Source organism: Pongo pygmaeus, chromosome 20 (genome assembly GCF_028885625.2).
Source record: "Pongo pygmaeus isolate AG05252 chromosome 20, NHGRI_mPonPyg2-v2.0_pri, whole genome shotgun sequence".
In the NCBI taxonomy this organism is placed as follows: domain Eukaryota; kingdom Metazoa; phylum Chordata; class Mammalia; order Primates; family Hominidae; genus Pongo; species Pongo pygmaeus.
Window position 1 is genome coordinate 62,807,612 of NC_072393.2, and position 24,599 is coordinate 62,832,210.

The window sequence follows — 24,599 nt, forward strand, 5'->3', positions numbered from 1 at the left end:
AAAGAATCTAAGCTATGCTGTGCTGGTAAATGTCTAACAACCACCTCTGCAAGGGGAGAGTGGGAAAGGGAGCCCTGGTTTGTAGTGACCGCCACTTCCCATAGTGTAAATACTCTGACCATGCCTGATTTCAGGATGCTAAGGGTCTGAGAGCTGCATTGGACAATTCCTAAATTTTAGTAATTGTCTCTTGTAAGCTAGCTTCAGCACCTCACTAAGTGTAAGCTATGTCTTTTTTTTATTTGGTGTAGAAATTGCTCCAATGTGAGGGAGGTTACCCCATTCATTCCTCCAAAGGAAAAGTGATAGTCTGGGGGAGAGAAAGGGGCCAGGCCCTTTACAGAGGGGAGGGGAAATTTCAAGGAAGAAAGATGGTGGAGCAGTCTCTTTGGAAGACAGACGTATTTATACTCTAGTTCGGGTAAGATGGAGAGAGACCCCTCTTCCCATGAGTACTGATCCTCGAGGCCAAAGACTTGTCCATCTTTTAGTACATGTCCTAGAAAACCGTATGGCACATAATTGGACCACAAAAATGTTTCTCTTGTGTGTGGTGGTCTGTTTGTTTGTTTTTGGTTTTTTTTGAGATGGGTTCTCACTTTGTTGCCCAGGCTGGAGTGCAGTAGTGCAATCATAGCTTACTGCAACTTAGACTCCCCAGGCTCAAGCAATCCTCCTGCCTCAGCCTCCTGAGTAGCTGAGACTACAGGTGAACACCACCAAACTCAGCTAATATTTTACATTTTTGTAGAGACAGGGTCTCACCATGTTGCTCAGGCTGATCTCGAACTCTTGGGCTCAAGCAATCTTCCCAGCTCAGCCTGCCAAAGTGCTGGGATTACAGACAGAACACCACTTCTGACCCTCACTAATGTTTCTTGTCCTCTAATTCATGTTATTTTTGCTAATTAGAAGGAGTTGAAGAAAACTAATACTGGAGAACCTGCCTCTATTATATAACTGAATTCTCCCAAGAGCACTGGTCAAATGGAGCCCAAGTTATAAAGAGTGGTTTCCCCAAACTGGCTAATTATCTGAAACTTTTTCAAAAAGACAGATTGCTTTGTTCTACCTGGACCTTCTGCATAAGAATACCAAGGGGTGGGTCCCAGGAATCTGTCCTTTCAAAAGATTTCTCAGGTGCTTCTGATGGTTTGGCTCAGATGGTTTGAGAACTACTGAGATAAAGTAGGACTCAGCAAACTCCAGACAGGCCCACTGCTTGTTTTTATAAATAAAGTTTTATTGACACACAATCACACCCATTCATTTAGGTATTATTTGTAGTTGTCTTTGTGCTCTAATGGCAGAGCTGCATAGTTGTGACTGGGGCCATGTGGCCTGCAAAGCCTACACTATTTACTGTCTGACCCTTTAGAGGTCAGACATTTGTTGACCTCTGAGCTAGAGCAGTGCTTCTCAGGGTCTTTGTTTAAAATCAGGGCCTAGGACCCTACTTCATATCTAAAGAAGGAGGATGTCTGTGATGGAACTCTAAGCTCTTGAGTTTGCTTCCCAAATGGTGATTCTTTGGGTTGGACACGGTGGCTCATGCCTATAATCCCAGCACTTTGGGTGGCTGAGGTGGGAGGAAGGCTTGAGCCCAGGAGTTTAAGATCAGCCTGGGCAACATAGGGAGACCCCTTCTCTATGAAATATAAATACATAAACAGTTTAAAATAGTTTTACAATATTGAATGGAGGAATAATTGAATGTCCTATACTGCTGATTCTATTCTCTTGCTCACTCTTCTCCACACTGACTCCCCGAATGCTGGTTCTGCTACTTCCTCCAGTAAAAAGTAAGTTATTTTTCCTTTCCTATGGGTCACTTCGAAGTTTTCAGATGCTGGGAAGAAGAGGCAACAATAAAAAGAAGGGAATCTTTGGATAGTTCTTCTCAATGTAGAACACAAGTTGAGAGGGACCCTCCATCTGCTGCTCCCCTCTCTGAAGGGGTTTCAGGGTGGGCTGCAAGCCCCAGATTGTGTGGAGAGCTGCGAGGGTCTGTCTGGGGTACGGTGGGTCTGGGGCTACATGCAGGACTGAGTATGTGAGCCCTTGGCATATCACGTCCCTGAGCTCAAAGGACCATTGCCCCAGAAGACAAGAAAGCATTGAGTTGTACATATTTGTTGGGAGGCCCATTGAGAAGAGAACCAAAGAGGGGTGCCTTGCTCCTTCCTCAAGCTCTCTCCCTCCTGACCCTCAGGGCAGAAATGAGAGAGAACCCTGGAGACTCAAAGGGATGCTCTAGTATCTTCCTAATCTCTGGAAGATGAATCCCCATGGAAACTGAATACCTGGGGCTTCTGTCCACCTGGATTAACGTGTCTCTAAAGGAGTAAAGTCTCAAAGAAGCATCTCGAGTCACCCAATCTGGGCCCCAGCCTATCGCATTAAATCTGGGAGACACTTCATTTCTCTTTTTTGGGAAGGTCTGTTTTGAGAACCACAGGGTGGGGGGAGCTAGGAAGAAGGTGTTATTAACTTCCTTCTCTTCCTGTACTCTCGGTGGCCTCCACTGGTGCCCAACAACGCCCACTGGATCTTCTGCTCCTGGCACCTCATCTCAACAGCACTGAAACGTAAGAGTCTTTTTTCACATTTGACCCCTTCTGTTTTGCTCCTGTTCTCATCTCTGCCAAGGGAGGTCCACTCTTAGCCATGGATCAACCCTCAGCTTTTGACTATCTTTTTTTTTTAAACTCAAGGACTGGGAAAAAATAGCTATAATACCACCATCTTCAAATAGATGGGGTGTCTCATGGAAACCAATCCCTCCTCGAATCAGGCATTCATATAATGCCATGATGATGATGGTGATGACAGTGATGGAAATTTACAAAGAGCTTTCTAGGTGCCAGGCGCGAGGCACCAGAGCAGCACTTTTCAATGTGTTATGTGTAGTTATTCCCCACAGCTTCTTCACAAGGCAAGTATTATTCATCTGCACTTGACTGAGGTACAAACGTTAGGTAACTAGGTCAAGGCTGGGCATCCCAGTGGTGACGGTGGGTTACGGATCCTGGGCTGTGTGACTCAGCAGCTTAACCACAGTGCTGTGCTACCTCCCACTGCTGTGTGGTTCAGACTCATTTTCCCCAAGAACATTGCTGACCATTTCATCATGCCGTGCCCTGAAAAAGGCACTGTTTGCCACATGTGGGTAACACACATTTTTTAAAAAGTCTTGAAATGGCAGTAAAATATACAAAACATGAAATTTACCATTGTAACTTGTTTTCATTTTTTAGAGACAGGATCTCGTTCTGTTGTCCAGGCTGGAGCGCAGTGGTGCAGACCTCCTGGGCTCAAGCGATCCTTCTTTCTTAGCCTCCTGAGGAGCTGGGACTACAGGTGTGCATCACCACACCTAGCTAATTATTTTTTGTTTGTTTATTTTTACTTTTTTGTTTTACTTTTTTTTTTTTTAACTTTTTTTTTTACTTTTTTGTTTTGCTTTGTTGCCCAGGCTGGTCTTCAATTCCCGGACTCAAGCAATCCTCCTACCTCAGCCTCCCAAAGCATTGGGATTACAGGCATGCGCCACTGCACCCACCTTAACCACTTTAAAGTGTGTGATTTAGTGGCACTTGGTACACTCACAATGGTGTGCAACCATCACCACTGACTCCAGAACTTTATAATCACTGCCCCACCAAAAAAAAATACCCATTAAACAGTCAGTCCCCATTCTCCCTCTGACCTCAGCCCTGGCAACCACCATTTCACTTTCTGTCTCTGCAAGTTTGAGGATTCTAGGTACCTCATAGAAGTGGAATCATACACGGTGTGGTCTTTTGTGTCTGGCTTCATCACTCAGCACAGTGTCCTCAAGGTTCAGCCACACTGTGGCCTGTGACACTGCTTCATTCCTTTTCATGGCTGAGTAATACTCCATTGCATGGATAGACTGCATTTTTTAATCCAATCATCCACTGATAGAATTTTGGGTTGATTCTACCTTTTGGCTGAGGACACACTCTTCTCTTTTGGTCCACATTCAAAACCATCTAAACCCCAGTTCTGAGACACCATCCTGTCCATGCCCCACACCCACCTCCAAATCCTACTTCTATGCAGCTTGAGCCTCAGTGAAACCCAAGACATCCAGATCTGAAAAAAAAAAATTGAAAAATGGTATCCTGCAGCTCAAGAGCACGTTCTGGGTACCAGGCATGGTTGTAAGTGCTTGACTCATGACAGTCCCCAAGTCATCGTCCTTGTTTTACAACTGAGAACACTGTGGTAAGAGAGGGAGAGTCGCTTGCTCACGGTCACACAGCCAGTCAGGTGCAGAGAATAACTTAAGCCCAGTCTGGATCCCAAACAGTGCTATTAAACAATGCAAACTTGACAGTGTTTAATGCGGCTCAGACTAACGAGGTCCCTGCCTCATCCCTACACTGGAAGTATTATCATTATAATTGTATGTTGTATATATTGTAAGGAAGATAAAATTAGGCTAAGAAAGGGAAAGAGGAACTGGCAGAGAGTGTGCACTGTGGGCACCGGTCCTGACTGCACCACTTTCTAGTTCTGTGGGCTTCGGACCCTCGCCTCCTGAAAGGCTCAGCCCCCTGGTCTGTACAATGCACATCATAGTTCCAGCCTCATATGGTTGTGAGGAGTAAACAGGATCATGCACTTGGCAGGATGATTCCCAACTGGGGAGATTTTGCCCCGCAGGGGACACTTGGCAATGCCTGGAGATATTTTTGGTTGTCAGGACTCAGGGAGGTGGTAGGGGAGGCTAACGGCATCTAATGGCGGGAGTCTCAAGATGTTGCTAAACATCCTACAGTGCACAGGAAACCCCACCCCCACAACAAAAAAACTATCCAGTCCCAAATGTCACTCGTCCGGAGGTTGAAAAACCCCCGCTGAATAAAATGTCTGGCACGCGATAAGAGCTCAACAAGGGGCTGTGAGGACCACCTCATTTACCTTTGTTCTGAACACTCCCATGTCTGCAGGAAACCCCTCTGCCCTGCTCCTTTCGCTCCTTTTCCCAGGCCCTTCTCCAGCCTCTGTCCTCATGCTGCACTGACAGCACTTTGCAAACTGAAAGCAGACCCAGCCCTGCTCCAGTAACAAGCAAAAGCCAAACCCAGCAGGAAAATCCCAAACACCTGCCTAAGGGCCCACCAGGTGCCAAGCTCTGTGCTGGGCGATTCACGTGGGCTCTTTCTCCCGGACCCTCACATTAACCCAGGATGCAAGTGGTTCAGTGGAGACAGTCTGGATTTTAAGGCAAAGAGGCCTGGGTGGGAACTCTACTCCCATCATCTGTAATGTGGGTGTAACTTACCCAAACTCCCTTAGAATCTATTTTCCTACCTGATTAATGGAGATAATATTTTTTGCTTGTTTGAGAATTCAATGATATAAAGCAGGGATCAATCCGCATTTTTTTTTCTTTTTTCTGTAAAGCGCCAAATAGTAAATATCTTAGGCTTTGAGGGCCAGGTGGTCTCTACTGCCACTCACTACTCAGTGCTGCCTTTGTGGCCTGAAAGCAGCCACAGACAACACACAGTGAATGGGCATGGCTGTGTGCCAATAAAACTTTATTTACAAAAGCAGTAGACAACACATTGTGAATGGGCATGGCTCTGTTGCAATAAAACTTCATCTACAAAAGCAAGTGTCAGGATGTCCACCCACTGATGAATGGGTAAATAAAATGTGTCTATTCATACAATGGAATGTTATTCAGCCACAAAGAAAGTGCTGACACAGGACACAACGTGCCTTGAAAACACAGTGCTCAGTGAAAGAAGCCAGACACAAAAGCACATAGGGTATGACTCTATCTCTACGACATGTCCACAGCAGGGAAGTCCACAGATAGGGAAAGCAGTTCAGTGGTTGTCTAGGACTGTGGGAGAGGGGGGTAAGCCCAGAGAGAGGGGGAGTGACTGCTCAGGGGCACCGGGTTTGGAGGCAACGGCCAACGGGTACACAGTTTCTTTTTGGGGTGATGAAAATGTTCTAAAATGATTGTGGTGATGGACGCACAGTTTTGTGAATGTACTAAAAAATACTGTCTTGTACACTTGATGGGTGAATCGTAAGTTATGTGAATTATATTAATATACCAGTCAAGTTGTTAATAAAAAAAAAAAGTTCAGAAAACAACAACAGGTGGTGGGAAGGAATATGCCACCTCTGGATGAGTATGTAGGTGCCTACATTAGAGTGACACAAAATATACGGAAAAAAGGCCCGGCGTGGTAGCTCACGCCTGTAATCCCAGCACTTTGGGAGGCCGAGGCAGGCGGATCACCTCAGGTCAGGAGTTCTAGACCAGCCTGGCCAACATGGTGAAACCTCCGTCTCTACTAAAAATACAAAAATTAGCCGGGTGTGTTTGCGGGTGCCTGTGGTCCCAGCTACTCAGGAGGCTGAGGCAGGAGAATCGCTTGAACCTGGGAGGCAGAGGTTGCAGTGAGCCGAGATCGTGCCACTGCACCCCAGCTTGGGCAACAGAATGAGACTCCATCTAAAAAACAAAAAACAAAACAAAACAAAAACAAACAGAAGAGATGGGAATGGCGTGGCGGCTTCCTTCCCAGCCTAACCTTGCTGCTGTGCAAATCCTGCAAGTCACTGCACATCCCCTCCAACCCACATGAAGCAGCCTCTGACTGTTCTGCCCTGTTCACTGCGGCATGTCCTGACTACTCAGCACGACCCACCCAGGGCTCTGCTCTCCTGTGCTCTCATTGCTCTGTCTTCTGATGTTGTGATTTTTCCCTACATGTGGCCTCCTCTTCCATGGCTGCTTGGAACTCCACACTCTGGGCCTGTTCTGCTCCCCTGACCTGTCTTGCTTCCTGGACCCCATCTCCTTCTGGATGGACAACATCAGAGATCCTAGGTAATGCCTCCCTCCATGCCTGCCCCAGGACTCTGTGGGAAGCTGGTTTGGGAGGAATGCTTTTTAGGGCTGGGCAGGGTGGTGGAAAGCTGAAAGATGGATCTGACAAGCTCACACCCTCACATCAACTCACAGTCTAGTGGAGGTGGGGAGATAGACAAGTAACAGGCAGTTAAATTATAACAGGAATCTGTGTGGCACAGGAGGGAGGTAGCAGTGGGGACAGTGTGCAAGAGGACGATGCAGGCAATCCAGCAGGGCTTCTTGGAGGAGGAGTGGCTTGGGGTGAGCCTGCTGGATCTGCTGGTCTGGAAGTGTTTATCATGCTGCCCTTTCTGACTCGTGTTGTATGCCCCTGTCTTCCTTAGGGTTGCTGAGCCTCCAAGTACTGCATGGTAAGTCTGGTGACTGTGCTATTTTGTGTTCACTCCTGTGCACAGAAATATAGAAGTACTGGTTTTTTCTATGGTGGGGGGGCGGGCCTTAAATGTCATCAGACCCTACACTCTTTATCCGTATCATCATCTGCATCATAAATGTTTAACATGTTTTTATTTGTCCAACAGATATTAACTGATGTTAGCTCTCCTGTACCGAATGTTGTTCTAGGTGTTAGAGATGCAGCAGAGGATAAAACAGACAGAATTCCGTGACCAAGTGACACTTGTACTCCAGTAAGAGGAGAAAAAACAAAGAGCAGTAGTTATAGGTCTGCTGGAGGCTATTATGTCCTATGGAGACAACAGAGTAATGGAGATGGAAACGCAGTGCGGGAAAGTCAAGTTTTTTGACTGGGCGTGGTGGCTCACGCCTGTAATCCCAGCACTTTGGGAGGCCGAGGTGGGTGGATCACCTGAGGTCAGAAGTTCGAGACCAGCCTGGCCAACATGGTGAAACTCCGTCTCTACTAAAATACAAACAATTATTTTGAAACGAATTTTGTAAAAATAGAAAAAATTAGCTGGGCATGGTGGTGTACACCTGTAATCCTAGCTACTCGGGAGGCTGAGGCAGGAAAATCGCTTGAACCTGGGAAGCAATGGTTGCAGTGAGCTGAGATCATGCCATTGCACTCCAGCCTGGGTGACAAGAGCAAAACTCTGTCTCAAAAAAAAAAAAAAAAAAAAGTTTTTAAAGGGCGATCAGGGAACATGACATTTGAGCAAAGGCTTGAAGAAGAAGGGCAGGTGAGCCAGAGATAACTGGAGGAAAGGCATTCCAGGAAGAGAGAACAGTATATGCAAAGGCCCTGAGGCAGATGAGTCCCTGGGATCCAGGGACACAAGGAGACTAACTTTATTCTCTTCTCATTCGAGGCACCTGGAAGCACTATTTAGAGTTTGGTCTCCATCCACTTCATAATTCACCTGATGGTTTCTTTTCTTTTCCTTTCTTTTCTCCTCCTCTTCCTCTTCCTCCCTCCCTCTCTCCCTCCCTTTCTTCCTTTCCTCTTCCTCCTCCTCTTCCTGCTTCTTTTTCTCCTCCACCTCTTCATTTTTAGAAGAAACAAGTGGCTGCAAGGAGGAAGGTAAGTGCATGAGGTCGTACCATTCCTCATCTACAGGACAGTGTGTCCCTTCAGTCTGGGCTATGATAAAGCCTTAGGAGAGAAGATTTCAGGGAATCAAGGCCCTACAGGGGCTTTGGTACCTAAGAGGCTGCCTTCCTGAAGGGCATCCAAAGTCTGCAAGCCACTTGCCCCTGTTACACTGCTCATGGGCATTGAGGAGACCCAACATACTGAGATGTGAGTGGGAGACATTTCTATCCCAGCTGCTGCTTCTGTGGACAGTGAGTCCTCTCTTCCTGACATAGAAATTACCAAGCTAAGTCCTGGGTGATAGGACTGAGGGCTGGAAAACCAGAAAATAGCAGCAAGCCACCAAGTGATCCAGATGGTGGAGATGAGCGCTTTAAAGTAGGCAGAGCCGGGCATGGTGGCAGCACCTGTGGTCCCAGCTACCCGGGAAGCTGAGGCAGGAGGATTATTTGAGCTGGGGAGATGGAGGCTGCAGTGAGCCGTGATCGTGTCACCACATCCAGCCTGGGTAACTGAGCAAGTCTCAAAAAAAAAAAAAAAAAAAGCCAGAACAACACTAATGGTTGGTTCTTTTGAAAAGCGTAATACAAATTTAATCCTCTAGCATTACTGATAAGAAAAAATAGAGGAGAAACAAATTGCCAATATTTGGAAGGAAGAAGAGAGCATCATAGCAGATCTTGCAGGTAACAAAATAACAATAAGGTGATCACTGGAGAAACTTTATGCCAATAAAATTGAAAGTTTAGATAAAATGGACAAAATCCCAAAAAAACGTAAATTACCAAAAACAAATGAAATGATATAAAAAATCTGGGCTGGGCGTGGTGGCTCACGCCTGTAATCCCAGCACTTTGGGAGGCCGAGGCAGGCGGATCACGAGGTCAAGAGATCAAGACCATCCCGCCCAACACGGTGAAACCCTGGCTGGTGAAACCCCGTCTCTACTAAAAATACAAAAAAATTAGCCGGGCGTGGTGGCGGGCTCCTGTAGTCCCAGCTACTTGGGAGGCTGAGGCAGGAGAATCACTTGAACCTGGGATGTGGAGCTTGCAGTGAGCCGAGATGGTGCCACTGTACTCCAGACTGGCAACAGAGCAAGACTGCATCTCAAAAAAAAAACAAAACAAAACAAAAAAAAAACCTCAATAATCCTCTATTAAAGAAATGCCATCGGTAATTAAATAGCTTTACCACACAAAAAAAGTCTTTCAGGATCAAGTTAGCTTTAATAGTGAATTAAAAGGAAGAAATCACATTGATCTTACAGGAAATCTTCCAGAAAATTAAAAACAGTCATTTCCCAACTCGGTTTTAGGACAGAATAACCTTGATAAAAGATCTGACAAATATGAAAAAGGAAAATTTCAGGCCAATCTTTCCCATAAATATAGATGCAAAATCCTAGACTAAATATTAGCAAGTCCAATTTGGCAATATATTTTAAAGAATCACGACTAAATTCACTTTATTCCAACAATGCAACAATGGTTTAATAGGTAAAAACCAATATATGGTATTCCCACCCTATTAACATAAAAGAAAACAAGCACATTATCATTTCAGTAGATACAGAAAAAGAATATGGTAAGATTTTACAGTTTATATGATTTTTTTTGAGACAGGGTCTAGCTTTGTTGCCCAGGCTGGAGTGCAGTGGTATGATCACAGCTCACCACAACCCTAAACTCCTAGGCTCAAGTGATCCTCCCCTCTACAGCCTCTGAGTAGCTGGGACCACAGGCACAAGACACCACACCCAGCTAATCTATTAAATTTTTTGTAGAGTTTGGGTCTCCCTATGTTGCCCAGGCTGGTCTCAAATTCCTGGGCCCAAGTGAGCCTCCTGTCTCAGATTCCCAAAGTGCTGGAATTACAGACATAAGCCACCATGCCCGGCCTTATTCATGATTTAAAAAAAAAAAAAATCTCAGCTAGCTAGGAGTAGAAGAGAACATTTTAATATAATAAGGAATAGCCACCAAAAACTTACAAGGAACAACCTGTTTAAGGTAAAATACAGTTGTCCCTCAGTATCCTCAAGGGTTGGGTCCAGGACCTCCCCGCAGATAGCAAAATTCCTTGATGTTCAAGTCCGTGATATAAAATAGCATAATGCTTGCATTTAACCTATGCACAGCCTCCTGCACACTTTAAATAATCTCTAGATTACTTATAATACAATGTAAATGCTCCTTAAATAGTTATTATACTGTTATATTTTTGTATTGTTTTTATTGTTGTATTGCTATTTTTATTGGGATTTTAAAAAGTATTTTTGACCAGTTTTTGGCTGGGTCCTCAGATGTAGAGTCCAGCGACACAGAGGGCTGAGGGTGTAGAACACGTTCCCTCTGAGATCACAGATGAGACGTTCTTGCTATCACCACTTGCATTTCACATTGGACTGAATGTTCTATCCAGTGCAAGTCCTAGCCAGGCAACAGAAAGGAAATAATAGGCAAAAGGATTACGAAGAAAGAAAGATGAGCCTCATTTTTTATAGATGTCATTGTGTACCTTTGATTGGGAGGGTATATCTGAGAGGCTTGGGATATGCTGGTGTTGGTGAAATATAATAAAAACAAAATATCCTCCAAACCCAGAGATCTTCTCCACCCAGGTAAAAGAGAAAGAAAATAGTTTTATTAATGGGTAAGCATTAAACCAGAACGTGATATACGAAGAGATTGCAAAGACAGAAAAAAAAATTTCACCCTTTTATATAGCCAAGCAGATACAACTTATTACATACCTGCTGTCAAGATAAACAACAGCTAGTCCTCAAGTAAGAGGACTTGACAACTCTATTTGCTGTACATGGTTCACCGTAAATTCACTTGGTTATTGGGATAGCCATCTGTATATGTTAATTGGCTTAATCCAAGGGAAAAATAAACTTCTAATATCTTTATCACAGGAGGTAGATTTGCTACTTGGGGTGAGGTGCCCACCAAAGTTAGGCTCCATCCCCTCCCAACAAGAAGGTGGGGAAGATGTTTTGAGGTCCTTGAAAACACCTTCCTGGGCTATAATGCTGGCCGCAGGCTTACTTAGCTTTGAAAAAGATTAGTGTAAACGTTGAAGAGAGAGAGACTTGCAACGGCAAAATTTTCTAAAGTAAATGCTCTAAGCAAAGGGGACAAGGAGTAATCGCTTCCTGAATTTTCAACAGGGAGAATTAATTTTTTTTCGTTTTCGATTTGCATTTGCCTGTACACTGGTAATGTTTTATTTTTTTGATTGGAAACCTGTTTAGACAGACAGGTTTACCTGTTAAAAAAAAAAAAAAAAAAAAAAGAGATTTCCTGAATGTAATACTTTTAAAATAAAATACAAGGGAAAAATGTTACACAGGCGAAAGAAACACTCGTGCACCACATGAGGTTTGAAATAAGAAAGCAACACAGTTGTATCTGGTGCTAGAAAGATCCTGGTGGCACTCATGTGGGAGACGGATGAGAAAGAGAAAGGATGGCGAAGGGGGAAGAGGCAGCCATCAAGAGCAGAGCCTGAAGCCTGGGGATGGGGGAGAGGTGGTGGTTTTGTTACCAGAAAGGGGTCCCGATCAAGACCCTCAGAGAGGGTTCTTGAACCTCGTGCAAGAAAGAATTGGAGGCAAGTCCATAAAGTGAAGGCAAGTTTATTAAGAAAGTAAAGGAATAAAAGAATGGCTACTCCATAGGCAGAGCAGCAGCAAGGGCTGCTGGACTGAGTCTACTTATAGTTATTTCCTGATTATATGATAAACAAGGGGTGGATTATTTATGAGTTTTCCAGGGAAGGAGTGGAGATTTCCCGGAGCTGAGGCTGCCTCCCCTTTTTAGGCCATGTAGGGGAACTTCCTGAAGCTGCCATTGACATCTGTAAACTGTCATGGCACTGGTGGGCGTGTCTCTTAGCCTGCTAATGCATTATAATTAGTATATAATGAGCAGTGAGGACCACCAGAGGTCACTTGAATTGCCATCTTGGTTTCGGTGGGTTTTGGCAGCTTCTTTACCGCAACCTGTTTTATCAGCAGGGTCTTTGTGACCTGCATCTTGTGCCAACCTCCTGTTGTCATCCTGTGACTAAGAATGCCTCAACCTCCTGGGAATGCAGCCCAGTAGGGCTCAGCCTTATTTTACCCAGCCCCTATTCAAGATGGAGTCACTCTGGTTCAAACCCCTCTGACAGTTTGGTGAGAAATCTGGGCAAGACAGGGTCAGATTTGGTGATGTCTTGGATGTGAGGTGCGAGAGCCAAAAGGCATTCCTGACTGTTTGTCTGGGGTATGGTGGTAACCAAGAAGGGGGAAGCTGGCAGTGATGGTGGGTGTGGACCAAAATTTCAATTCAGGAGGCAGGCAGAGATGTGAGTTTGGAGATTAGAATGGAGAGACAGCCGTGGCAGGAAGCTCTAGGGCAGGAAGGGAAGGCCATCAGCATCAATCATCTCCATGGTTCTCTCCAGTTAAACCCTTCTCAGGCACCACCCTATCCAGGAAACCACTCCCCAAGAGGAAGAACATGTGGAACTTCCTGAAATGCGCCTACATGGTGATGACCTACCTCTTCGTATCCTACAACAAAGGGGACTGGGTAAGAGGAAGGCAGCACGGAGGGGAGGAGGGTGAGGAGAGGAAGGAAAGAGGAGGGAAGTGGTGGCACAGAGGAAGCGAAGGAGGGCGCCTCAGAGGTGCCAAGCAGGAAGTGGTGGGAGAGCCCTTCTGTAAAACACTCTCTCCTTCCCGCTCTTCCTCCCTCCCTCCATCTCTCATTTCATTCTTCCTTCCTCTCTCCTTCTTCCCTCTTCTTTCTTCCTCCCTCCCCTTCCTTCCTCCTTCCCTCTTTCCTCTCTTCCTCCCTCTTTTTTCTTCCCTCCCTTACTTCCTCCTTCTCTCCTCTCCCTCCCTATTCTTTCCTCCTTCTCCCTTCATCCCTCCCTTTCTCCCTTTCTTTCTTCCTCCCTCCATCTGCTTCCTCCCTCCCTCTTCCTTCCCATCCTTCTTCCCCCTCTGCCTTTCTTTCCTTCCTCCCTCCTTCCCTTTTCTTCCTCCCCCCCTTTCCTCCCTCCTTCTGTCTCCCTTCCTTTTCTTCCTCCCCCGTTCCTTCCTCCCTCCCTCCCCCTCCCTTCCTTTTCTTCCTCCCCTCTTCCTTTTTCTCCTCCCCCTCTTCCTTCTCTTCCTCCCCATCTTCCTTCTTCCCTCCTCCTCCCTTCCTTTTCTTCCCCCCTTCTTTCTTTCCTCCCTCCCTCCTTCTCTCTCCTTCCTTCTCTTTCCTTCTTCCCTCCCTCTCCTTTTTCCCTCCCTCCCACCTCTAGACTGGGATAAAAGCTTCTCCCTTCTGCACTAACACAGCCCCAGGGGCTGCTTTGAAATACTATCACTCATTCTGCCTCTCTCTCTGTCGCTGTCTCTTGCTCTTTCTAAGGGACATTCATTAGGACCAAGCCTGTTGCTGGTTGCTGGGGATTCTGATGGTTGAGCTACCTTCAAGAAGGTCCTAATTCTGTAAGGGAGGCAGGCATCCACAGAAAGAACCAGATCACCGAGTGGTAGCACTTCATGAGCAGGTGCTAGTGCAGGAGGCAGTGGCGCTTATCTCAGCCTAGGGGAAGTGTGGGCTCATGGAAGCCTTTCTGCAGGAGGTGACACCTCCGCTGTGGGTTAAGGACAGGATGGAATTAGCCAATTGAGGAGGGGAAGCAGGGGAAGCATTCCAGAGAAACACCATGTGCGAGACTCAGAGAGGTGAAAATAAGGCAGGGTGCAAGAAACTACAAGCCAGGCCAGGCACGGTGGCTCACGCTTGTCATCGCAGCACTGTGGGAGGCCGAGGCGGCTGGATCACAAGGTCAGGAGTTCAAGACCAGCCTGGTCAGCATGGTGAAACCCCGTCTCTACTAAAAATACAAAAAATAGCCGGGCATGGTGGCGCATGCCTGTAATCCCAGCTGCTCGGGAGGCTGAGGCAGGAGAATCACTTGAACTCGGGAAGCAGAGGCTGTGGTGAGCTGAGATAGCACTAGCCTGGGTGACAGAGTGAGACTCTGTCTCAAAAAATTAAAGTAAATAGAAAAAAAAAAAAAAGGAAGGAAGGAAGGAAAGGAGGGAGGGATGGAGGGATGAAGGAAGGGAAGGAGGGATGGAAGGAAGGACAAGTCATCCTTCATTCGTTGATTCAGTCAGTCTTCAAATATTCACGTGTGTAGAAGACCCATCCTAGATGCTGGGGACTCAGAGGAGAACAGAATCCATGAGGTCCTTGAGTCCCTGGGACTCCCATGATTGGGACAGCAGGAGGACTGCAGAGAAACAAGCAACCAGCTCCAAAAAACATGAACTAAATCAGTGTGACATCACAGAGTGAGCAGCCATGGCCACGGGCAGCCTTCCCCGGGCAGGTGACGTCTGGACATAGAGATGAGACAGTGGAAGGATCTTGCCTTCAGAGCAGCTTGGGGGCAACCGCTGCGAGCAAAGCAGGCACGCACAGCAGACCCCGAGGCAGGAACACACTGAGTACCTTTGAGGAACCAAAGGAACATCTATGTGACCTGAGAGGGGCAGGAGGGTCCAGGTCATGTAAGGTTCTCACAGACCACACGAGAAGGAGGCTTGTGTTCTAAGCTGGTGGACAGCGGCCAGCAAGATCCCTTCTGAGTTATCAAAGGATCCTTCTCGATGCTACCAGTGGAGAGTGGATCAGAATCAGGGCGAGAGTGGGAGCAGACAGACTGAGAGGAGGAGACAGACTGAGAGGAGGCCCGACCAGCCAGGGCAGGAGACATGGTGGTGCTCATGGAGATGAGAGCCATGCCGCAGTTCTAAAGGAATTGCTTATGCGCTGGGTGTGAGGAACAAGGAAAATGGAGAGACCAGGGAGATGAGCCTGAGACAGTGACTTGAGTTATGCTAGTGGTTCTGAAACAGGGGTGACGTTGCCACCCAGGGGACACTCAGCAGTGTCTGGACCACAGGATTGGTTGTGGAGGAGGGAGCTCGACTGGCATCTAGTGGGCAGAGGCCAGGGAGGCCACTCAACATGCCACATGGCCCAGGACAACACGCCACGACAAAAATAACCCAGGTCAAAACATCAGGGACCTGAGGCTGAGAAACCCCAGCTTAGGGGATTGTGCAGCTCATGGGGATGAGGAGAACTGGCTGGAAGATGGAGAAGAAGGTGGGAATGGTGAGAGGCAGGCTGAATAGAGAAGCAAGACCATAAGATGTCACAACCAGAGGGAAAGAGCAGAGGGGGAGGATGGGAAAGAAGTGAGAGAGAAGGGGATCGGGAGAAAGGGAGGGAAGGAAGGAATTCACTCGCCTCACCCCAACTATTTCTTTCTCTGTTCCCGGTTCACTTTTTCCTCCCAAGTGTTACTGCCACTACTGTAACTCGGAACTGGACATCAGGTATGCTATGGCAGGGAAGTGGGCTTTTCCCACCGCTGGGGTGGGGTTGGGGGAGGTTCATCCCAACTGCCTGGCATTTGAGGTAAGGAACACAGGTGGATTTGGAAGCTGCAGTCATAGAAACCCAGAATTTCATGAGAAGTCCCAAGTTTGTCACCCTTACTTGCAAGCCACTGCCTGACAGGGGCAAGGAAACACACTGTAAATGACAGGGACGTGCCGGGCAGGAGGAACTCCTTTATAAATTCACTCTATAATTTTTTTTCACAAGTCTTAGGACTTGTGGCCAAACACACACAACGTAAAATTAACCATTAGTGACATTCAGTGCACTCACAATATTGTACGGCCATCACCACTAATCTGTTTCCAGAATCTTCTCATCATCCTAAAAGGGAACTCTGTACCAAGACATGGTCTCTTCCCCCTGTTCCTGGCAACCTCTAGTCTACTCTGTCTCTGAGAACTCACCTATTCTGGTCATTTCATACACATGGAATCATACACTACATGGCCCGTTGCGTCTGGCTTTATTCATTTGGCATAATATTTCCAAGGTTCATCATGGTATACCTTGTATCAGGACTGTATTCGTTTCTGCTGGATAACACTCCACGGCATGGACATAGCACACTCTGTTTATCCATCATCAGGTAAAGTGCACTGGGTTGCTCCCACCTTTTGACTGTTGTGAGTCGTGGTGCTATGAACTTTTATGAACAAGTTATGTTAGAATATCTGTTTTAAAATCTTTTGGGGTACAAACTAGGAGTGGAATTGCTGGGTCATATGATAATCCTGTGTTTATAACGACTCACTGATGCATCCTGGATGCAGTGGTAAACGGGAAAGACAGGATTCTTGTGCTCACAAGAAAACAATTAGATGATTACAGGTGATGTTTAGAGCTACAGAGGAAAAGCTCAGGATATGATGAAAAAGAGAACTAAAGAACCTTGCCCTGGATAGCTGGGTGATGAAGGAAAGCCTCTTTAGGAAAGTGACAATGAATCAAAGGCCTGTAGAATGAGGGGATGTCAGATACACAGAAAACATGTGAAAGAGGCTCCAGGTGAAGGAACTGGCTTGTACAAAGGCCCTGGGGTGGAAAGTGGCCTAGATGTGCCTGGAGTCAGAAAGAAAAATGGGGGCAGGAGAAGGGGGAGGGAGTGGGAGGGCACTGTGGGAGGAGTGTGGGTGACATGCTCAGCAGACCACCTCAGACCTGGAAGATTAGAGCAAGCATTTTAGACCCAACCCTCAGAGCCATGGGAAGCCACGGAAAGGCTGTCAGTGGGAAAGAGACATGTCCCAGTGAGATGAAGAGCAGAGGCCAGTTAAGAGGCTACTCAGTTTCCATGAGATGACAGTAGCCTGGTCAAGGCTAGGGTCCAGGGTACGGAGAGAAAGTACTAAGGACAGATGGGAGATTTCTCTTCCCTTGATAGCTACAAAGATACAAAGAGGCTCCTCCCTGGCCTCTCCCCAGTTGCCAGAGAAAGTACTAAGGACAGATGGGAGATTTCTCTTCCCTTGATAGCTACAAAGATACAAAGAGGCTCCTCCCTGGCCTCTCCCACGTCGCCTGCCTTTCATCCTCTCCCTGTCATCCCCGGTGCCCTTTTTACATTAAAAAATGTCAACTCGATCATGTGATATACCCCCACCCCCTGCTGCACTCCCGCTTAAATCCACCAGTGGAAACTCACCAACTATGATGAGTGTCTTTCAAACTTTAAAAGAAAGAAAATCCAAAACACTCTTCTACTGAAATCTTACATGGAATCCCAATACATAAAAAATTCTAAGTTGCTTTTCATTACCAGAGGTACTTTTCCTAAGGTTAACTGTGTGACATTTACTTATTACGAAGTGAGGTGATGAGATTTGCAAGCGCAGGGTACAGAAGGCCTTTGCTGTCTTATGTTACTCTCTATTACCCCGTATCTTGCAGTGTTTCCTTTTAATTGTTCATACGGAGAAAAATCTGACTCCTCAGAGATAAGTCACTGCAAATGTCTAATAGTTTGCCTTGTGAACTCTACATGCCCTTCAGGTAATAAATTTTTTTCCCCAAGGTCTATATGTAAAACATGCAACAGGTTGGTGTGGCTCTCCAGTGAATAAAAATTTCAGTCCATGTCTATACTTTGGGTACACCCCTATTTTAAAAAATAGTTTAATTTTTGAAATGAAAATCAAAGCAAACCTTTGTGGAATTCCTAAAAGATCCCAAGTTTTCAGGGAACCTGGTAGGAAGCCTCTGCCCCATTGATGAAGTTCAGGTCTCTGGCATGGTACCCAAGGGTTCTCAGGCTCCAAGCTTCTCCTGCTTCTCTAAACTTTTCTCCACTTCTCTTGATCCCCCCACCCACATTCCATCCTCTGTCCATATTAGACCTTTTTTTTTTGAGACAGATTCTCGCTCTGTCACCAGGCTGGAGCGCAGTGGCACAATCTTAGCTCACTGCAACCTCCGTCTCCCAGGTTCAAGCAATTCTCCTACCTCAGCCTCCCGAGTAGCTGGGACTACAGCAGCGCGCCACCACGCCCAGCTAAGTTTTGTACTTTTAGTAGACACGGGGTTTCACCGTATTGGTCAGGATGGTCTCGATCTCTTGACCTTGTGATCTCGTGATCCGCCCACCTCGGCCTCCGAAAGTGCTTCGATTACAGGCGTGAGCCACCGCGCCCGGCCTTCTTTTTTTTTTTTTTTTTGAGATGGAGGCTCACTCTGTCACCCAGGCTGGAGCACAGTGGCCTAATCTCAGCTCACTGCAACCTCTGCCTCCCAGGTTCAAACGATTCTCCTGCCTCAGACTCCCAAGTAGCTGGGATTACAGGCATGCACCACCACGCCTGGCTAATTTTTGTATTTTTAGTAGAGATGGGGTTTCACCATGTTGGCCAGGTTGGTCTCAAACTCCTGACCTCAGGTGACCCACCCACCTCGGCCTCCCAAAGTGCTGGGATTACAGGCGTGAGCCACCACACCCCCCCACATTAAATCATTTCTGATTCCCCTGAAAACATCACATTTTTTTTTCCCGCTCCATTATGCCATTGCACACATTGATTCCTTGATCTTTGTCTACCTAGAAAAGTCCTCCTCAGTCTTCAAGATTCACCTAAGCAATGCTTTGGTTCAGGAACCAACAGCAATCCTTTGGATTCCACTGGGGAGGATGCTGAAGGAAATGAATGGTGTTGAATGGTTTCTCAGGCTCTCTTCAACCATACATTAAAGCACCGGTCAAACCAGAGAGTTATTTTCATATAAAGGTGTGCTTTCAACCCATTAGGTAAGAGAGAGTTTGGCCAACTTTCTCTGTGAAGGGCCAAATATTTACGTGTTGGCTTTTCAGGTCATATGGTCTGTTACAACTACTCTACTCAAAGCAATCATAGAGAATACACTGATGGCTGTGACTGTGCCCAATAACTGATGAATGGATAATCAAAACACAGTGCATTCATACAATGAATTATTATTCAGCCCCCAAAAAAGGAATGAGGTCCTGGCACGTGCAACAACATGGCTGAACCTTGAAAACACTCTGCTGAGTGAAAGAAGCAGACACAAAAGACCACACAGTAGATGATGCTATGTATATGAAATAGATTTGGCAAATTCAAAGAGAGAGAAGGCCAATTACTAGTTGCCAGGGGCTAAGGGGAAGAAGGAACAAGGGGAGTGACTGTTTAATGGATTTCTTTTTTGGGTTGATGAAAATGTTCCACTCTTAGAAGTGACAATTGCACAACTCCAGTGCGCCAGGCTGGGGGGTGCAGCCCAGCCAGGCCTGGGCGGTCCCTGCTCCTGTGGGGTGCACCCTCTAGTGGGAGGAAGGGGTGCAACACAAGCTCAGGCCCGGCGCCGGGACAGTGAGGAACTGGAGGGGGCGGCTGCTTCCCGCTGGCTGGCTTCTAGAAGAGCCCCGCTCTGAGGAGACACTTGCCCTGGTGATAGGGCTGAGCTAGGGTCCATGAGATCTGAGGGAAGCATGTTCCAGCTGCTGGAACAGCCCGGTGGGTATAGGGACAAAGTTGGTGGAATCTAGTGAGTGCAGAGAATGGGCTAAGCTGGAGGGAGGAGGTGGGCTTGAGGCAGGTCACAAACAGCCCTGTAGAGGTGGATGGAGATGGCACCGGGCAAGGAGTTTGAGAATGCATGAAGATGAAAATCAATGCACAAATACATTTCTCTCTCTTTCTTAGGAATGATCCCTGCTGTTCTTTCTAGTGAGCCTGCTCCATCTCAGCTCAGCCTTCACAAGGCCTCCATCTCCCAGGCATTAACCTCTGAAGAAAGCTCTCTGTCCCCTGGACCGCCTGTGTGGAGGGTAATGAACTGGGTCCTTTAAGGAATGGCACCCGGGTGCCCAGAGGCATGGCCAGAAGGTGTCTGTGGGGGCCATGCCTTGGGAGGAGGCACCCAGAGCGGCTGAGAGTGCAACTGCAGGGGTTTCCCCTAAAATCTCTCCTCCAGATCATTCTCAAACTTTCCCCACTACTTCCATAATAAAATGTATACTTGTTGAAACGGCTGAAAAGGCTGTGTTATTCCATTCGCCCAGCACTGAAAACTAACAGGTATGCTGGTGGATTATCAAGAATCATAAACGATATCAGTTAACTGTGCACTTTACAGGTGAAGAAACTACAGCTCAGAGGGACTGATGGCTCGCCCAACATCACACTAAGCTACAGAGCTGAGATTTGACCCAGTTTGACTCATTCCAAAGTCTGTATGCTTTTGTGTAAAGATTTGGGGCTCCCCAATCCATCCCGAGGAAATACAGGTGTGAAGATATAGCTGTTCCAGGAGGAAGCCGTATCCAGCTCTCCAGCCTGCATGTTTCTTGCCTATTCTGGAGGAGGTTCCTTGTCCTGGTTGAAAGCTTGGGCTCTGGAGACAGGTTTCTTGGGTTCGAATCCCAGCTCCACCCCTTAATGGATATGCAGCCTTGGGGAGGGTATGGTCTCTTAATGCCTTACTTTATCATCTGTAAAATGGGGATAGTAACAGTAGGGTAGAAGTTCTCTTATCATCATGATCAGAACCATCACTGGTTGGTTCATCAAATAAGTTGGTTCCAATAGGTAATTAAAAATACTTTTACCATTTTGTTTTAAAATATAAAATTGTACACACATTTGCTAATCTTTTGATATAAGACCAGGGGGTTTCATTGTTGTTGTTGTATAGGTCTATGGACCTACAATTTCCAGTTTGTCCCTTAAAAGGGCAGCGGAGACACAGGCATGCTTGCAAAGCTATTTAAGCAAAATCCTCACTGCATTAAAAAAAAAGACAAAGATCATCCCTATAGCCATCTTGCCCATTCCAACTTGACATATTTTTTGTTGTTGCTCTTACTAACAATCGGCCTTTATCACATCTTTCCCACTGAATTATTGTTTTGGTGGAAACAATTCTTTGCCGATGCACTCATATTTTCCTCATTTATGTTAAATGTAATTGCATTACATAATTGAAATAAAATCCATTAGAATGAAAAGGTTTAGAATAAATGCAACTCAACTAGCTCTGGGTAGTCACACAACTGAACCGATAGAGAAGAATGAAGGCATATTAGAAAGCACTGCACTAGCCAGGGGCATTCAGTGAGCCTGAAGCATCAGTTGTTATATTTCATAGACAGATGGAAAATTCTTTTACCCCAGGGATCATTTTAAAATGGAGTTTAAGAAGCAGTCTACTGAGTTTGCCTCATCGAGGTAAAGTTTAAATGAGATAATATATATTTTTTTAATTTTTAAGTTCCAGGGTACATGTGCAGGCTGTGCAGTTTTGTTACACAGGTAAATGTGTGCCTTGGTAGTTTGCTGCCCCTATCAATCCATCACCTAGGTATTCAGTCCAGCAGGCATTAGCTATTTTTCCCAATGCTCTCTCTCCCCACAACCCCTTACCCCGACAGGCCCCAGTGCGTGTTGTTCCCCCCGCTGTGTTCACATGTTCTAAATGAGATAATATTTCTAAAACACACTGCCTGGCACATAGTTCTCAATTAATGTATTGTTATTATCTAGGGCAGTGTTATCCAATAAAAATCTGTGAGCCACACTTATTTCATACTTCCTACTAGCCCAGAACCCGGTAAAATCAATTTGAATAATATGTACGATTTAATTCAATATATCCAATATACATTTCAACATGTAGTCAATACAAACAATTATTCATGAGATCAGTTATATCCTTCATTTTGTATGAAGCCTTTGAAATCCATTGTGTATTTTTCACTTATGGCACATCTCAATTTGAATGCTAAAATTGATCTGCAATTATATTTTCTAACATTTATAGTTAAAGAGTAGATCCACATATCCAAGTTGTTCCAAACAGGGTTAAAGGTTGTCTGATAACTGAACCAAGTATCAATTTAAAATTTTTAATTAAAATTAAAAAAAATTTAAAAGTCAGTTCCTGCCCATAATCCAAGTCTAGTCATAAGCAAGCATCAGACAATTCCAAATGGAGGGACATTTTACAGAACACCCAGTCCGTACCCCTCAAAACTGTCAAAGTCATTAAAAACAAGGAGAGTCAGAGACACTGCTGCAGATCAGAGGAGGGCAGGAAGACATGGCAACTAAATGTCATGTGGTGTCCCACATGTGACCCCAGAACAGGAAAAGGACGTTAGAGAAAAAACTGGGGAAATGTGAATAAAGTCTGGCGTTAACAGTACTGTAGCAATGTTACAGTTCTGACACATCTACTAGGCTTATGTAAGATATTAACAGTAGGGGCAGTGGGGAAGGGGTACATGAGAATGCTCTGTACTCTATCACTGCAACTTGTCTGTAAATATAAAATTATCCCAAAATTAAAAATGTAAAATAAAAAATATTCCACTCTTCAGCTGCACTTATCTTACGTGTTTGTGTCCCCATGTCCTCCTCTGTTAAATGGGGATGTAGACTGCACCTATTTCATACAATCATTGTGGGAATTAAAGATGGTGTTTCCACAGAAATCCTGCAACCATAGTTCAGGCACTGTCAGCACACCATGCTTGTTAGCGCCAGTTACTGTTACTGCTGCTGCTATGATTATGATTGTTTATTTGTAAGTGCAGAGGTCTGGGCTCCCATCTCCAGACATTCTGACTGAGTTGATATGGCTGTGTTTGCATAACAGCTCATAGGAAGCTCTTGTCTTTTCTTACAGCAACTCATGTGCAAACAGGGCTGATCCTTTAAAATGTAATAAAGAAACTGCTAAAAGCCACGGAAACCACCCAGTAAGTTGATGACAGACAGATGGAAAATGTATTAGTCTGTTTTCACGCTGCTGATAAAGACATATCCAAGACTGGGCAATTTACAAAAGAAAGGTTTAATGGACTTACAGTTTCACGTGGCTGGGGAGGCCTCACAATCATGGCAGAAGGTCAAAGGCACGTCTCACATGGCGGCAGACAAGAGAAGAGAGCTTGAGCAGGGAACCTCCCCTTTATAAAAAACCATCAGATCTCGTGAGACTTATTCACTATCACAAGAACAGCATGGGAAAGACCTGCCCCCATGATTCAATTACCTCCCACAGGGTCCCTCCCACATGTGGGAATTCAAGATGAGATTTGGGTGGGGACACAGCCAAACCATATCAGAAGAGAATGCTAATCCCTCCGTAGATAAGTTAGGCAAAAATGATGTATTTTATTTTGGTGGAACCCAGTAGTAACTAATTTTTAAACTAGCTTTATAAATTCATTTATCATTAGGAGAAGGTTTCATACGCTAACAGATGATTATATGCCCAGGTGCTTGATGTTAGTTTTTTGTAACTTCTCCTGGATACCATTAATGGGCTTTGTACATTTAATCATCCCTTCCCTTTGATGATGGGAGTGCTCTTAAATCTGATGTAAAATGAAGTTAATGTGTCAGATCATGTACAGACATTCATATCAGATTTCAATCAGCTGGTGAGAGTTTACTGGGTGACCAAGTTATGAGAAGGTATAGAAGAGTGTTTAGGAAAACTTTTAGGGCAGCAGTTCTCAGTAGGCTGACTTCGGCCCCCAGGAGACATTTGGCAATGTCTGGAGACATTTTTGGTTGTCACAACCAGGAGCTAGGGGCTGGAGAGGATTTTTCCTGGCATCCAGTGGGTGAGGTGAGGGAAGATCCTCAATATCCTACCACGCACAGGGCAGCCCCCCACAACAAAGCAATGTCTGCCCCCAATGTCAATAACCCTGGTATTGAGAAACTCGGTAAGGTCTGAGGCCATTCAGCTGTTGAGCTCACTGCTGTCTCCTTGGCCACTAGCACTTATTCGGCTCTCACTGAATGAATGAATGCACAGCACGAACCTGTAATCAAGGACCAAGCGAACTGCGGGAGGCAGGGTTGCTCCTGAGAGCAAACAGTGACCTAGTTAACCTGGCGACAGGCGTGAAAGGAAGTCTGGGTTTCCAATCAAAAATCGGGAGGGAAGGAAAAAAGAGTGAATCAATTCTTGCGAAAGTCTCTGCGCACTTACTAGAAAGCACGCGGCCAGGAATCATGCAGGGCGCCTGCACGCATATTATCATTTAAATAAAGCTGTCCCTCAGCACAAACAGCCCGCAAGGTCACGGAAACTCCTCCAGTCCCATCCCCGGGCTCGGTTCTCCCACGAATCTCCCCCTCCTCCCACGTCCTCGCCCGAGGCGCATGCGCACTCCCTCTCCCCACCCACCCCAGTCCGGCCTCCGCCAGTGACGTCACCGCAAGGGCGGAAGGGAAGCTAA

The 24,599-nt window shown here is 45.9% G+C and overlaps 2 protein-coding genes across 5 annotated transcripts in view; one reads left to right on the top strand and one right to left on the bottom strand.

The window, feature by feature from the left end:
- Positions 1–24,599, bottom strand: part of LOC129019400 (zinc finger and SCAN domain-containing protein 5A) — a 97,333-nt gene that overhangs the window by 67,937 nt on the left and 4,797 nt on the right. For 2 of the 4 annotated variants that reach the window (XM_063658517.1, XM_054461858.2), the window contains exon 2: positions 23,211–23,312. The gene's annotated coding sequence lies outside the window, so the exon portion shown is untranslated. Of the gene's footprint in view, positions 1–23,210; positions 23,313–24,179; positions 24,193–24,349; positions 24,554–24,599 lie in introns of those variants that run through there. The other 2 variants (XM_054461859.2, XM_063658516.1) reach the window with 2 other exon arrangements.
- EDDM13 (epididymal protein 13) lies at positions 6,784–20,370 on the top strand. Its single transcript, XM_054461861.2, has 6 exons — positions 6,784–6,886; positions 7,255–7,281; positions 8,388–8,414; positions 12,882–13,009; positions 15,791–15,828; positions 20,047–20,370. The coding sequence occupies exons 1-6, from the start codon at positions 6,784–6,786 to the stop codon at positions 20,069–20,071; spliced, it is 348 nt and encodes a 115-aa protein (XP_054317836.2). The 3' UTR covers positions 20,072–20,370.